The sequence below is a fragment of the Pygocentrus nattereri genome, chromosome 3 (genome assembly GCF_015220715.1).
Source record: "Pygocentrus nattereri isolate fPygNat1 chromosome 3, fPygNat1.pri, whole genome shotgun sequence".
In the NCBI taxonomy this organism is placed as follows: Eukaryota; Metazoa; Chordata; class Actinopteri; order Characiformes; family Serrasalmidae; genus Pygocentrus; species Pygocentrus nattereri.
The window spans coordinates 46024669-46037168 of record NC_051213.1 but is presented as its reverse complement, the minus strand read 5'-3'; the positions used below and the strand labels follow the sequence as shown (position 1 = coordinate 46037168).

At 41.4% G+C, this 12500-nt stretch overlaps 1 protein-coding gene across 2 annotated transcripts in view; it reads right to left on the bottom strand.

Moving 5' to 3' along the window:
* Positions 1-12500, bottom strand: part of vars1 (valyl-tRNA synthetase 1) — a 45102-nt gene that overhangs the window by 7627 nt on the left and 24975 nt on the right. For both annotated transcript variants that reach the window (XM_037537006.1, XM_017706065.2), the window contains 13 exons: positions 10751-10859; positions 10339-10427; positions 10161-10251; positions 8252-8376; positions 8038-8141; positions 7610-7768; positions 5502-5592; positions 5322-5427; positions 4218-4288; positions 3977-4102; positions 2386-2490; positions 2158-2226; positions 1922-2000 (listed from right to left, as the gene is read on the bottom strand). In XM_037537006.1, coding sequence (XP_037392903.1) covers positions 1922-2000; positions 2158-2226; positions 2386-2490; positions 3977-4102; positions 4218-4288; positions 5322-5427; positions 5502-5592; positions 7610-7768; positions 8038-8141; positions 8252-8376; positions 10161-10251; positions 10339-10427; positions 10751-10859 — 1324 coding nt within the window. The remainder of the gene's footprint in view (positions 1-1921; positions 2001-2157; positions 2227-2385; positions 2491-3976; positions 4103-4217; positions 4289-5321; positions 5428-5501; positions 5593-7609; positions 7769-8037; positions 8142-8251; positions 8377-10160; positions 10252-10338; positions 10428-10750; positions 10860-12500) is intronic.

The window sequence follows — 12500 nt, the reverse complement described above, 5'->3', positions numbered from 1 at the left end:
ACATGTAACATCACTGCATGCCTTTCTGAGCAACCTGCCCGTTTTAACATTGGACTCTTCACAGTTGCTCGCAAACCGTTCTTGCAGAACGAGCTGCTATTAGTAATGGAAGAAGGGCAATTAAATAACAGCGAAGCGTTTGATTTTGAAACACGGACTGCAGGATGTTTTTTGCCAGGAATCAGCAACTTGATTGGCCAAATTCAAACGGAAAGCAATCGTGAAGCAGACATCAAGCAAGGCTCTTTATTTCTACGATTGTGCTACATGTGGAAATTAAACGGGCAGATTTACTAACGCTTCATGCTTCGCAAACCTTGTTCTGGCATCAAAAAACATCTTTAAATTAGCTGTAAAGTGTGTGTGGCAGCGAGGGTGTGGTCAAGCGCTGTCTGTTGGGGAGAGACCTGGTGAGAGTGAGGACACTGACTGCTTAACAAGCCGTTACACCTGTGGGTAACTGTCTCTTTCTCTATTAATACGAGCTTCCCCAGTGCAGTGAGAGAGACCTGGCACACAGGAACGCTCAGGAAGAGACGAACTGAACCTGAAGCTCCAGAGAGAGGAAGAAACAACTTTTGTCTTTTGCCGCTTTTTTGCCGAGTTTCCCTTTCAAAACACAGAATACTGAGAGGAACTTATTATAACAGAACTACTTATTCTCATTAACCAAAACTGAGAGAAAAGAATAGTAACTTGTTCTTTAGTTACTAGTCATTATTTTTTAGCTACTCAATCAAAATATTGAGACAGTACATCATTATTTCAATCTAACGAGTAACAATCATCAATAAATCAGAGAATAACACTAAATAAATAAATAAATAAACTGCATCCCACACCACGCTCTTCTATACAGATTACACTGAATGCGCTTCTAATGGAGGTGCACTCTTTTCAGTATTTAGTGCTGCAGTGTGAGGCTGGAGATGCAGCCTGGCAGAAATAGAGTTGAATTTTTCACCACAGATGTTAATTGCAAAATTGTGTCCGTGTTCAAAGTTAGTCGCTAAATCAGCCAAACACAACAGCACAGTGTCAGTAGACAGTAGTAAGGAGTGCGTCTTTTAGTCCCGAGCGTCCTTCTATAAGCTTTAAAGCACCACCACGTGTAGGATAATGCATCTGAATAATGGAAGCAAACATGAAAGCAAGGTTACATTTACACAGCAGGTAAAAGTGGCCCGAATCCGATCTTTTCCTTCATATGTGACATTTTCAATTCTGATCTAAGAAGCTTTCATATTGCTACCGAAATCCGACCCGTATCTGATCTGGGACAATGGGACTCTGAACAGCTCGATCTGAATTCATGCGACTTTTACGTCAGTCCAACTCGGTGTTTGTCATAATTCCGCGCTGGTGAGGCGCGTAAACACTTAGGCTGATGTTTCTGTATCAAAAAACGAGAAGAGAATAAACAAACCGCTCCGTGTTCGCAGAGGTTTTGAATGAAACGGCCGAACGCAGCCGGAAGAGACAGAAAAGTGGCCGTGGCAGAATAACGTGCCCCTTTTATGATGAACTCGAACACACTGTGGGTGATGAGCCTCACTGGAACTTTATAAATCACTCCTGTGACGCTGGCAAAGACAAAACTGAGCCCTCCGGGAGCGACTGGCCTTCTCTGGCCGTCATGACTGTTCACCTCTGGACGAGCCACGTGAAGCACTGTTCTTTTGCACATGTGGGTCGGTTTAGGAGCTGATCTGCTCAGACTGATGTTGCATACAGATCACATTTAAACGATAATGTGAATTAAAAAATTGGATTTGATGACTTTTACCTGCTGTGTAAACATAGCCTAACAGCACTTGCATACATACAATTTTGCCCACTTTAAGGGTGTCAGTATCTCGCCGAATAGGGGTTTGATTAAAAAGGTCGGGTCAGGGTTTAACAGCTGGCTGTTCGTTGTTACCTTGGCTAGTGTAGGCACACAGGGCAAACCTGAGGGCATCTGTTCCACACTCTGGAATCCCACTGGGATAGTCAGATTTCTACAACAGCACAAAGACAATGGCTTTAAAATCACACACCTCATCAATAACTACTAAATTAGTTACAGTAACCAGGGAAACCAGCTCACACAGGCCTTTACTGCTCCTCTGTAACTAAATGACATTCAGCTTAGAAGAGAAAGTAACAAAGTCATACCTGTCCCTCTTTGGCCTTCTCAATCTCCACTGGGTCCAGATTGCTGTCCTTCAGCTGAGCATGGAGTCCCTACACACACACAGACACACTTCATGGGAACTGGCTCTACATCCTACAAACCTGAACTTCTCTATTTTGTATTCGTGTGTATTCAAGTCGTGTTTTTGCACACTTGGTGTGAAACAGGACTGCTTTGAAGCAGCTCAGTTAAAAAGATGACGTTCTGACCTCCAGAGAGATTCCTGTAATGACGTCCAGGGGGTCGATGACGTTACCCAGAGACTTGCTCATCTTTCTGCCATGGGCATCCCTCACCACAGCGTGCAGATACACCTGAGAAAACAAATCACAACTTGATGGAATGCGTATAACTTCTGGTCACCGTTAGTTTGGGGAACTCAATTATTAGATCAAAAAAACAACATGAAAATCCTACTAATTTACTAATTTGCATGATGATGAGCCACATTTTAAATTCTCCTACTGCTCATTTTCACAATGAACTGATGTACAGACACACCTATTTAAATGCATTCATAATTGAATTTATGGAATCTAAAATCATGCATAAATATTAAAATTTCTAAGAGTATAACTACCCAGTCCTTACAGCCCACACATGTAAATTAAGCTGCAAAAACTGCCCATTTTAAATCCCCCGTTTCTGTGATGTCGTGAACCAACACATTTACATGTATTCACCTATTCAGTTTTGCCCCACCCACCAACACTGACGTTATAAGGAGTGTTTCAGCTTCTTATAAAGTGGGCTTTTTGAGTGAGGCCCAATACAGGGCAGCTAATCAGAACTGATCTAATAAAAATAGCCTGTTTTATTCTACAGGATAAAGATTATTGAGAGTTTATGAATTATGCCCATTACAGTACATAAAACCAGACAAATGTTACATGAAAAAATACTAGAAAAATGTAGGATATGGACACTTAAAGCCCAGTTGCATCTTTTTTTTTTTTTTGGGGAAAAACTCTGATCAAAATAATACTGATAAAACTAATTTTGCGTTCTCAATTTTAACACGCAGTTGGTTTTACTCCATAATCCACAGATTAATCAGTGTGCTTAAGTTCTGAAATCCATACAAGCAAGGCTGCTATTCAAGAGTATTACTGTGAACTTTTGGGGAAATCATAAAGCAGCCGTGAAAGTGTGTGAACCATGCAGAGCTATGGGGAGTAACATCATCAAAATGAATTTTTCTGATGTCTTATCTGGATTTTTTCTCTGAGAATCTTGCTGTTGTCAGTAATGAGCATGGTGAGTGAAGTCATTAAGAAATTAGGAAAAAGTGATACAGTGGAGCCCCAGTGGGCTTGTTGACTACTGTCGACTACCTACTGTCAGAGACATCTCATAAACAACTTTAAAAATATTTTACGTTTTTTTCCCCCTTTTCTTTTTGATATGTTAAACTGTCAAAAAACAGAACCTGTGCATCAGGATCTGCAGGAAAATGCAATTTTTAAGCACGTTCTGTTTAGAAGACGTGTACATACTTTCACTTAGAAAATCAACGAAAAATGTAATTTGACTGGGGCTCACATACTTTTGCGTACGATTGTATCATCATATATCGCATTTCAATGTAGCGTGTTTTAACATTTTCATTTGTGTCACAAAATAAACTGAGTGACAGAAAAAATACATTTTAAATATTTTAAATCAACAGTAAACTGTTAATTTTTTGTCACTCAATGTAATCATTACTCCATCACTAATGTAACTGACAGCGACAGCTTGCATATTTTACACTGTTACAAAAAGGAGGCTCTGAGGTCACTCTATTAAACACACACTGACCTCTTTGAATGGGAGTTTTCCTGTGAGTTTGAGGCCCATCATGACCATTCGGGCCACCCAGAAGAACAGGATATCATGACCCGTCTCCAGAAGAGTGCCTGGGTAGAACACATTCAGGTCCTCACACTAACACACACACACACACACACACACACACACACACACAAATTACAAAATTATATTTCACATTCTCTGTCTTCAAAACAGAAATATTCACATGATGGGTGGAGGGTGAGCCTACTTCATTTGGCCAACCAAAGATGGAAAATGGAAAGATTCCTGAGGAAAACCAGGTATCCAACACATCCTCATCTAAGAAAACACAAAGCACAAAACACCACTCATTTATTTTAGTCAAATATTAATGAAGTTAAAGCTGCACTGTGTAAGCTTTGGGAATTTGGAGACCTCTCTGGTGGAAACGTGTAATTGCATGCAATGTGCAGCGCTTTGAACACCTTCCACCAGTGGATAAATCTGACAACTGCAGGCTCAAGAAAGAATTCAAAGAGAACCCAGCCGAAACTTTGCGAAGCACGTCTTCTGGGCATGCGAGTCATCTATCGACTATTGCCATGTCTTCATGAACATGTTGATTTCGTATCTGAGACGGACTCTTATGAGCCTGCAGGTGTGATGTTAATATATTAAGATGGGTGACACAGAGAGGAAAACCCCCGTGAAATGACCCGGCACCTCTGACTTTCAAAATATTAATTTTAGGATATACGTAGGATATACGCATAAACATATATGCAGCAGCGCTTGGGCACCATATGTTAGCCTGTTTTTTTTCTCCTCCTGACTCTAAGATTTTGTTTATAAAATGGAAAAAAATAACGTTACAAAATGCAGCTTTAACTGTCTCGAAATGAATGAAAATCATTAAATTGTAGACATACATAAATATACATATATGGTCATAGTTACATCAAATCCTCCACGTGTCAAACTTAATAAAGTTTATTTTACAGTATTTAAAAACACCAGCTGTCCTTTACATTATGCAAACCAAGAAATGGACCAAAATGACTTTGAATAAAAGTCTTGATAAATTACATTAAAAGTAAGCATGTTTTCCTTTAGGTTACCTTTCCATCCATCACCCTAAGAAGGCTTTATATTTTATATCTATGAACCAAATAAGAATGACTTTAATATCTAGTAACAAACTAAGAATGACTACAGTTTTCTTTACATTGATATTTTCATATTGGTCATAATATCTATGCTAGAAACTACTTTCTACAAGCATAATTAACACTGCACACACTGTACTTCAGAAAAGGTCTCTGTAACAGAAGGAGTGGAGAAGAGATCCTCTGAATGTAGGTGTGAGGTTTACCCTGGCGCAGGGAGATTTTGTCTGCAGTGACATTGAAGCGCTTCGCTGCCTTCTCTCTAGCTTCTTCCTCTGACCGCCCACTGACCCAGTAATGACCATCCACATCCTACAGACAGAACATCATTACACAGTATCCTGAAGGCAGCTGTATCATTAATGTTATACAGACCTACAGCTCACCTCTCCTGGCTTGACAGATGGGTCATTTACTGTAATGAAATATGCTGGGATCCTGTGGCCCCACCACAGCTGACGGGAAATACACCAGTCCCTAAACACACACACAAAAAAAACATGCATTATATTTACCACAAATGCATTAAATAAACACTAGAATTGACTCTTCGACAAATATGTCACCTGTTTGGCTAAAACCAAATACATTAACTCGGCCACACAATTTTCATTTTAGGCCGAAAATATAGTTGATTAGCCAAGATTGGCGTTCTGCTTCTTTAGTTTTGTTTGGAGGCTAATGTAGCAAACAAGTAATGGAAGCGTATAACCCACCAATTACCATCGAGCAACTGATGCCTACATACATTTGCCTTGAACACTGTCAAGTATTTACTCTTGCTTTTATCTATTTTCAGACACTGTACAATTTGTGCTGTATATACATGATATTTCCAAAAGTATTCGCTCGTTGCGCTTGAGTGAGATCCCATTCTTAATCCACAGGGTTTAATATGATGTCGGCCCACCCTTTGCAGCTGTAACAGCTTCAACTCTTCTGGGAAGGCTTTCCACAAGGGTTAGGAGTGTGTTTATGGGAATTTATGACCGTTCTTCCAGAAGCGCATTTGTGAGGTCAGACACTGATGTTGGACGAGAATACGGGGGGCTTTGTGTATACACTTACATTGTACAGGAATAATACTTAATCTTAAGCAGGCTTAAACTGAGCATAACATTAAGCATTAGGCTAAAACAAACTTCAGTTTTCGAACATATTCCTGCTGAAAAAAAAATCCCTTTTGGTTTCTGACAGTGTTGTAATGTGTTTTGGCTTATGGTTCAACCAGTTACCAATGGTTAATTTGTATATTGGCAAGTGTCCCTCCCTGAACGGTAATATGCAGTGACATGTACAACCAGCACAAACAGAGACCAGCCACTGGTTGAAATGCGTATGGGGACGCTCATAACGCTCAACTTTCCTATAAGGACTTTTTTTTTTTTTTTACACGACAAAATCCCGCTGTCCTGAAACAGCTGGAGTGTAACTGTGGGTGTAAATCTGCGGCTCTGCAGTCAGACCCTCCTTGAACGGTTACACCAGTGTGGCACAAATAAGTGCAGATAACTCAATATGGAAAGTGTGTGAATCATGGTTATCCCGTTTAGCTGAATGGCTGAGTCAGCGATGTTTCAGTCATGTTACAGACGAAAATGAAAATCCAGCAGACCCTCGATCACCTCCTGCTGTCTGGTCTGTTGCATCAAAGGAACAGCCAGTCTTTTGGGGTTAGCCTGTTTAGCCTCAACAAGACCGACAAAGCCTGACTGAGAAGACTCGTTCAACTCTGTTACAGTCTCCCAGCCTTGTCAGCACAATGTGCCATGGAGCAGCTGGTGCAGTAGTGTAAATGACTAATATTTTCAAAAAATTCCAGCAGTGTCTGACAGTCTATAGTATAGCAGATTGTATAGACAAATGACCTGAAATTCACCAAAGCTAAACTTGCCTTCTCATTCCAATTTCCCTTTCCACCTCAAATGCCGCAGCAGCTACATTCAAGAGCCTGCACAGGTGCCAGAATCTAACTGCTGCTTCATTTAAAGTGGAACAGAAAACTTGAAGAAAAAGCTGTTGACTAAAATTGAACTTCACCTCTGTAGAAACTCAGAAATTGAGTCAAGCACTGTGTCAGCAACAGGCAAGCACTGTTTGCAGGCCCACTGGGCTACAGGCAGAAAGCAATATTCATAAAGGTTTAACTGCTCAGATTTGTTTTAACTATTTTGCACAATAAAAATATTTCAGATTTATGTTGGCTGCTAAAAATAGATCTTATTTAAAAATGATTTATGGATTTACTTAAAAATCTGCATACCAAAACCATCTGAACCTTTTATCATAATGTAATAAAAATTTTTGGCCATACTGCCAACAACTAAGTATGTGTATACATATACTTTCATTTCTTAGCTACACTGGCCTCATAGCGCCACAAAACTAAAGAAACAAACTTCAGACACCAAGCATGTCTTGGCCTATCAACTACCAAGTTTTTACAACCATGCAGCTACATGTGATGGAGGAAAGCAATGAGCAGGCAGCTGACCTGATGTTGTCCATCCAGTTGAACCAGGTTTTCAGGTGGTGATCAGGGATAATCTTTAGCTCGCCGCTTCTAACCGAGTCTGCAGCCTGCTTCCCCATGTCTCTACAGTCAACGTACCACTGCGGCTTCAGCAGCGGCTCCACAATGTCCTTAGAACGGCTACACACAAACATATATACTGTACACTGATATGCATAATGTCCTAATATACACTACAGTATGGGCAGACTTTATAATAAACGACTGATTTAACTGACTGACTGTTATTGCTCTATTCAGCAATAATGAGGTTGAATTAAGCATTTTCTACTTACAAGTAGCACAAATGAGTGTCTTTTTCAAAGTGTACAATGGCCAATGTGTTCTTTCACAAATATGACAGCTGTTATGATGTTTCTGAATGACTGTTACAAGTTTAGTGAGCTGACCTGCACACAGGCACCACCATGGGGTTATCTTTAACCTCCTTGAACTGGCCTCTGTCCTTCAGGGCCTGCAGCACAGCTTTCCTCGCCTCAAAACGCTTCATACCCTTCAAAGAACAATAACAAAGTTTTAAATAACTGTGATGGAACAAGCAGAAAAATACGAGGGGACCAATCTGATCATTTCTAATGCCTCTGATGACGTGAGTTTATGTACCAGGAATGGAGGAGGAACGTTGATAAGGAAGCCGTTCTCGTCCAGGATGTTGACGAAGGGAAGTTTGTGTCTCTCGCCCACCTCGTAGTCGTTGTGGTCATGAGCTGGGGTGATCTTTACCGCACCTGCAGGATCAATACTGAGCTCAGCCAGACGGCCAAACCAACACCACAACAAGCTAGAGTTGTCCTCTCTAACTTAACAAGTCGACTGGTGCTCTTGGTCAACTACGGCCTCCATCACAGAAATGGGAAAGGGTTCATATTGAATTCAGACCTATAATGAAATTTCAGCTGTGGCTTCGGCAGAGATCGAACTTCTGATCTCTTGACGGTAAGGCCAGCACCCATCGCATCCGGTTTCTATGACTTTGCAAATTTGAACATGTACATGGCAGTAAAATATCACATAACAACACAAAGCCAGAACATCACCCATAAACGTCTGCCAGAAACGTACTGGGTTCACTGAGAACTTGTCACAGCACAACTGCTAATTCAACGCATGTCTGATTCAACACTGATTTCTCTCCTTGTCTTTTACCTTTCTGTGGCGTTCAGGTCTGTGGGAACCATTTTCCATGTTTTCCCAAAAAAAATTCTGATTTATTATTATTTCAACGTCAGATTCATTGGCCTTTGCTCATTTTCTGTGAAGATTACATAAAATAACATTTTCACCCCCATGTGGTGTTGGGCTGGACCCATGGGGAATAAAAGTGTGTAGGTGCTGTGTCCTTTCACTCTTGTCCTCCTACGTGGCCTGCTGTTTGTGTGTGTGTGTGTGTGTGTGTGTGTGTGTGTGTGTGTGTGTGTGTGTGTATACAGGTGGACAACAGGTGTGAGGGTGGACAACACTGATAGGCTGCTGACTGGCAACAGCTGCTAAAGGAGAACCCTACGCAGGACACTTGTGATATTTTGATCTGGTACAGGGTCTTTAATTAAAATTCAATAAGGTCCAGGTAGAGAAAATTTCCTCAAGCGAAGGTCCAGAACATCAATGTCCAAGCTGCATTATGACTCAGTGCCATATACCGTTTACTGAAGCAGCCGAGTAGGAACATCAACATTTTATGCAGTCAGCAACTGAATGTCGAATCAAATGAAAGTACAATTCAGTGATATTTCAACAACATTTATGGTCAGTTTTCTCTTTTTAGAGCATGTCATGTGAAATACCTTCCCTCTGACTCACTTTCTTCTCTGACTGCTGTTTCTCGCCTCGTGATTTTTCGGAATAATAAGACAGGCAGCACACATATTTCGTATAAATCAAGCTCTTAAAGCCTATTTTTAAACTTTAAAAACAATGTGTAAACGAATAACCAAACGAAACATTTTAATACATTGATAGCATTACCCGCTATGAAATAAATGACCTCATCTTCAACAGAATAGGCCTACTTCTTTCTCACACACACACACACACACACACACACACACACACACACACACACACACACACAAATGTTTTTCAATGCTACATTTTGGGGCAGGCATGATTGGTCTACTTTTAGTAAAGAAAGGCCTTTTAAATCGACCAAGATGCTTATTTTCGGTACTGTTTCGGTTTCACACCTGCACAGACTAAGATATCCGAAAGAAATCGTACCAGAAAGAGTACCAGTTCACATGCACTGGGAAATCTGATTATTCAGCTAAAATCCAGCCTCGTCATCAGATTTCTTAATCGGATTTCAAGCCCGTACTCCAATCTAAGAAATCAGAGTGTGCTGTTTGTTCATGCCATTTGGATAATCAGATAACTGCAGAAATCTGATTATAATTAAGTTATTGAGTGCAAGTAAACACACTTAGTTACTCTCTTAAACAGGCTCACTCCTGGAGCACTGCAGTAATAACTAACCCTCACATTTTCCTATTAATTAAAGGCACATTCAGCTCACCTGTTCCAAAATTCATGTCCACAAAGTCATCGAAGACAACGGGCAGTTTACGGTCACAGAACGGGTGAAGTGCCACCTTTCCCTTCAGGTGCTACAGAGAGGAAGAAAGAGAAATCAGAGCAAAAAAATTTGCCCAGCGTATTGAGAGAACTATAGAAAGGAGGTCAGTATCTGATACCTGGTATCTGGGGTCGTCGGGGTGGACCGCCACAGCTGTATCTCCTAACATGGTCTCGATACGTGTGGTCGCCACGACTACCTCCTCATCTAAGTTGTAAAAGCACCAAAGTCATCAATGGATGGCACAGCTTTATAATCTGTACTTAAGAGCTGCTAACTCTGCATCAAACAACCACCAAGAGTGTTGTCAATTACTAGAAAAATAAAAAGGTGCATTTATGACATAAAGCTGGCTATAAAGCTCTATACATGTTCACATGGACAGTGATTACTAACTACAATTACCAATACTAACTATTAAAAAGCACACGAAATGTTCAGGAAGATACAGCCTATACACAGTAAAATGAATAAGAGTTCAATTAGTAACTGACTGATTAAACAATCGCTCATATATTTATTCCTCTTACCTGATCCCTCGATCTTATAGGAGAAAGACACCAGCACTCCAAACTCTACCTTCTCCTTATAGCCTGGCACAGGAAGCAGAGTTCTGCCTGTCAGCTCCTTCTTATCCACCTGAAGAGACGACAGAAGTGGTCAAGCCTCAAGATTTTAGCACAAAGAACAACATCTCACAATTGTCACAGCTGTCAGCAAAAACACTAACAAACAGGAGAAGAGAGAGAGAGAGCTTGGTGTTAGTAAGCACTGCTAGATAAATAGCGATCCACTAGAGGTGAAGTAAACCGATATAGTAGTGTAACGGTATAATAGAGGACGCTGGTCTCGCAACAGATTTTGCTATAGGTGGATATCAAGACAGGCGGCACAGTGGCGAGGTGGGTAGCGCTGTCGCCTCACAGCGAGGAGGGCCTGGGTTTGATTCCCCGGCCGAGTGACCGGGGTCCTCTCTGTGTGGAGTTTGCATGTTCTCCATGTGTCTGCGTGGGTTTCCTCCGGGTTCTCCGGTTTCCTCCCACAGTCCAAAGACATGCAGTCAGGCCAATTGGAGATGCTAAATTGCCCCTAGGTGTTCAGTGACTGTCTGTGTCTGTCTGCCCTGCAATGGACTGGCGACCTGTCCAGGGTGTATCCTGATCCGCCCCATGACCACTGGGATAGGCTCCAGCACCCCCCCGCAACCCTGATGGAGAAGTGGCTTAGAAAATAGATGGATGGATGGATGGATGGATGGATACCAAGACAAGCCCAGAAACGGCAAACCAAACCATCTGTGCCTTTTAGACAAACCCAATACCATTTCACCCTTTACCCCTACCACTTAGCCCTTACCCTGTTTTGTGTATTCTCGTCTAGGGGTGGGGTGTCCTGATTGTTGTTGAGATAGAGGGGTGGGGTGAAGTGTTCGGGCTACATGGGCCTCCAAACAGAGGTTTTTCAAAGACACCTCAGAGTATTATGAGGAAAAAAAAAAAGAAAAACCAGCAATATGGCTGCACAAACGACCACAGAAACTCACAAACGTTTCTCCAATAAAAATGAAAATAAGCAACGCATTTTCTTAGTTTAATGTCGAAGTATTACGGTCCTTTTCTTCATAAAAAGCATACTGCTAATAGTATGTATCGGTAGCTAGCTAAAATTTCCTGTTCCACCTAAATAGTCCAGCAGCTCCGATGTCTGAAGTGTCAGAATGTAACTGCTGCCCCATTTAAGGCGGAACAGGAAATTCTTAACAAGAAGCTTTAGAATAACTGACTTCAGCTTCATATCACTGAACAATTAGGGGTGGGTGATAAATAATTGCCCCCCCCGGCTTTGAAGGCATATAAATGCCCTAAACGTAACTAAAGCCAAGCAGTGAGGAGCTGAACTTCACCCTCCTCTGCTGTCACTGTAGACCAGCAGGGTCACCTACATAGCGGCGCTAGTCTTAATGAAGTCATGTTCTTTATTTGATGATCCCATTTTGTAGGGAAGATTTCAACCACTGCCCCTTGTAACTCAGTTCCAAGGGCCAAGGTGACACTCAAAAACCAGGGAAAATGAGAAAAGGAGATTGGGCTTAAATATGAGCATAAATAGACTTTCAGAAGCTCAACAAAAGCACAGGCTGGACCTGAAGCATTAACTGCGGCACAGACCATTTGCTATCAGGAGTGTGAAGTGTGTCAGAGTCTATTCTTTTTTCGCCTGCAGCAAGACACTGAAAAGAGCCGCAAATGTCTTCTTTTATGGGCAGTGCTGGGTTTGCAC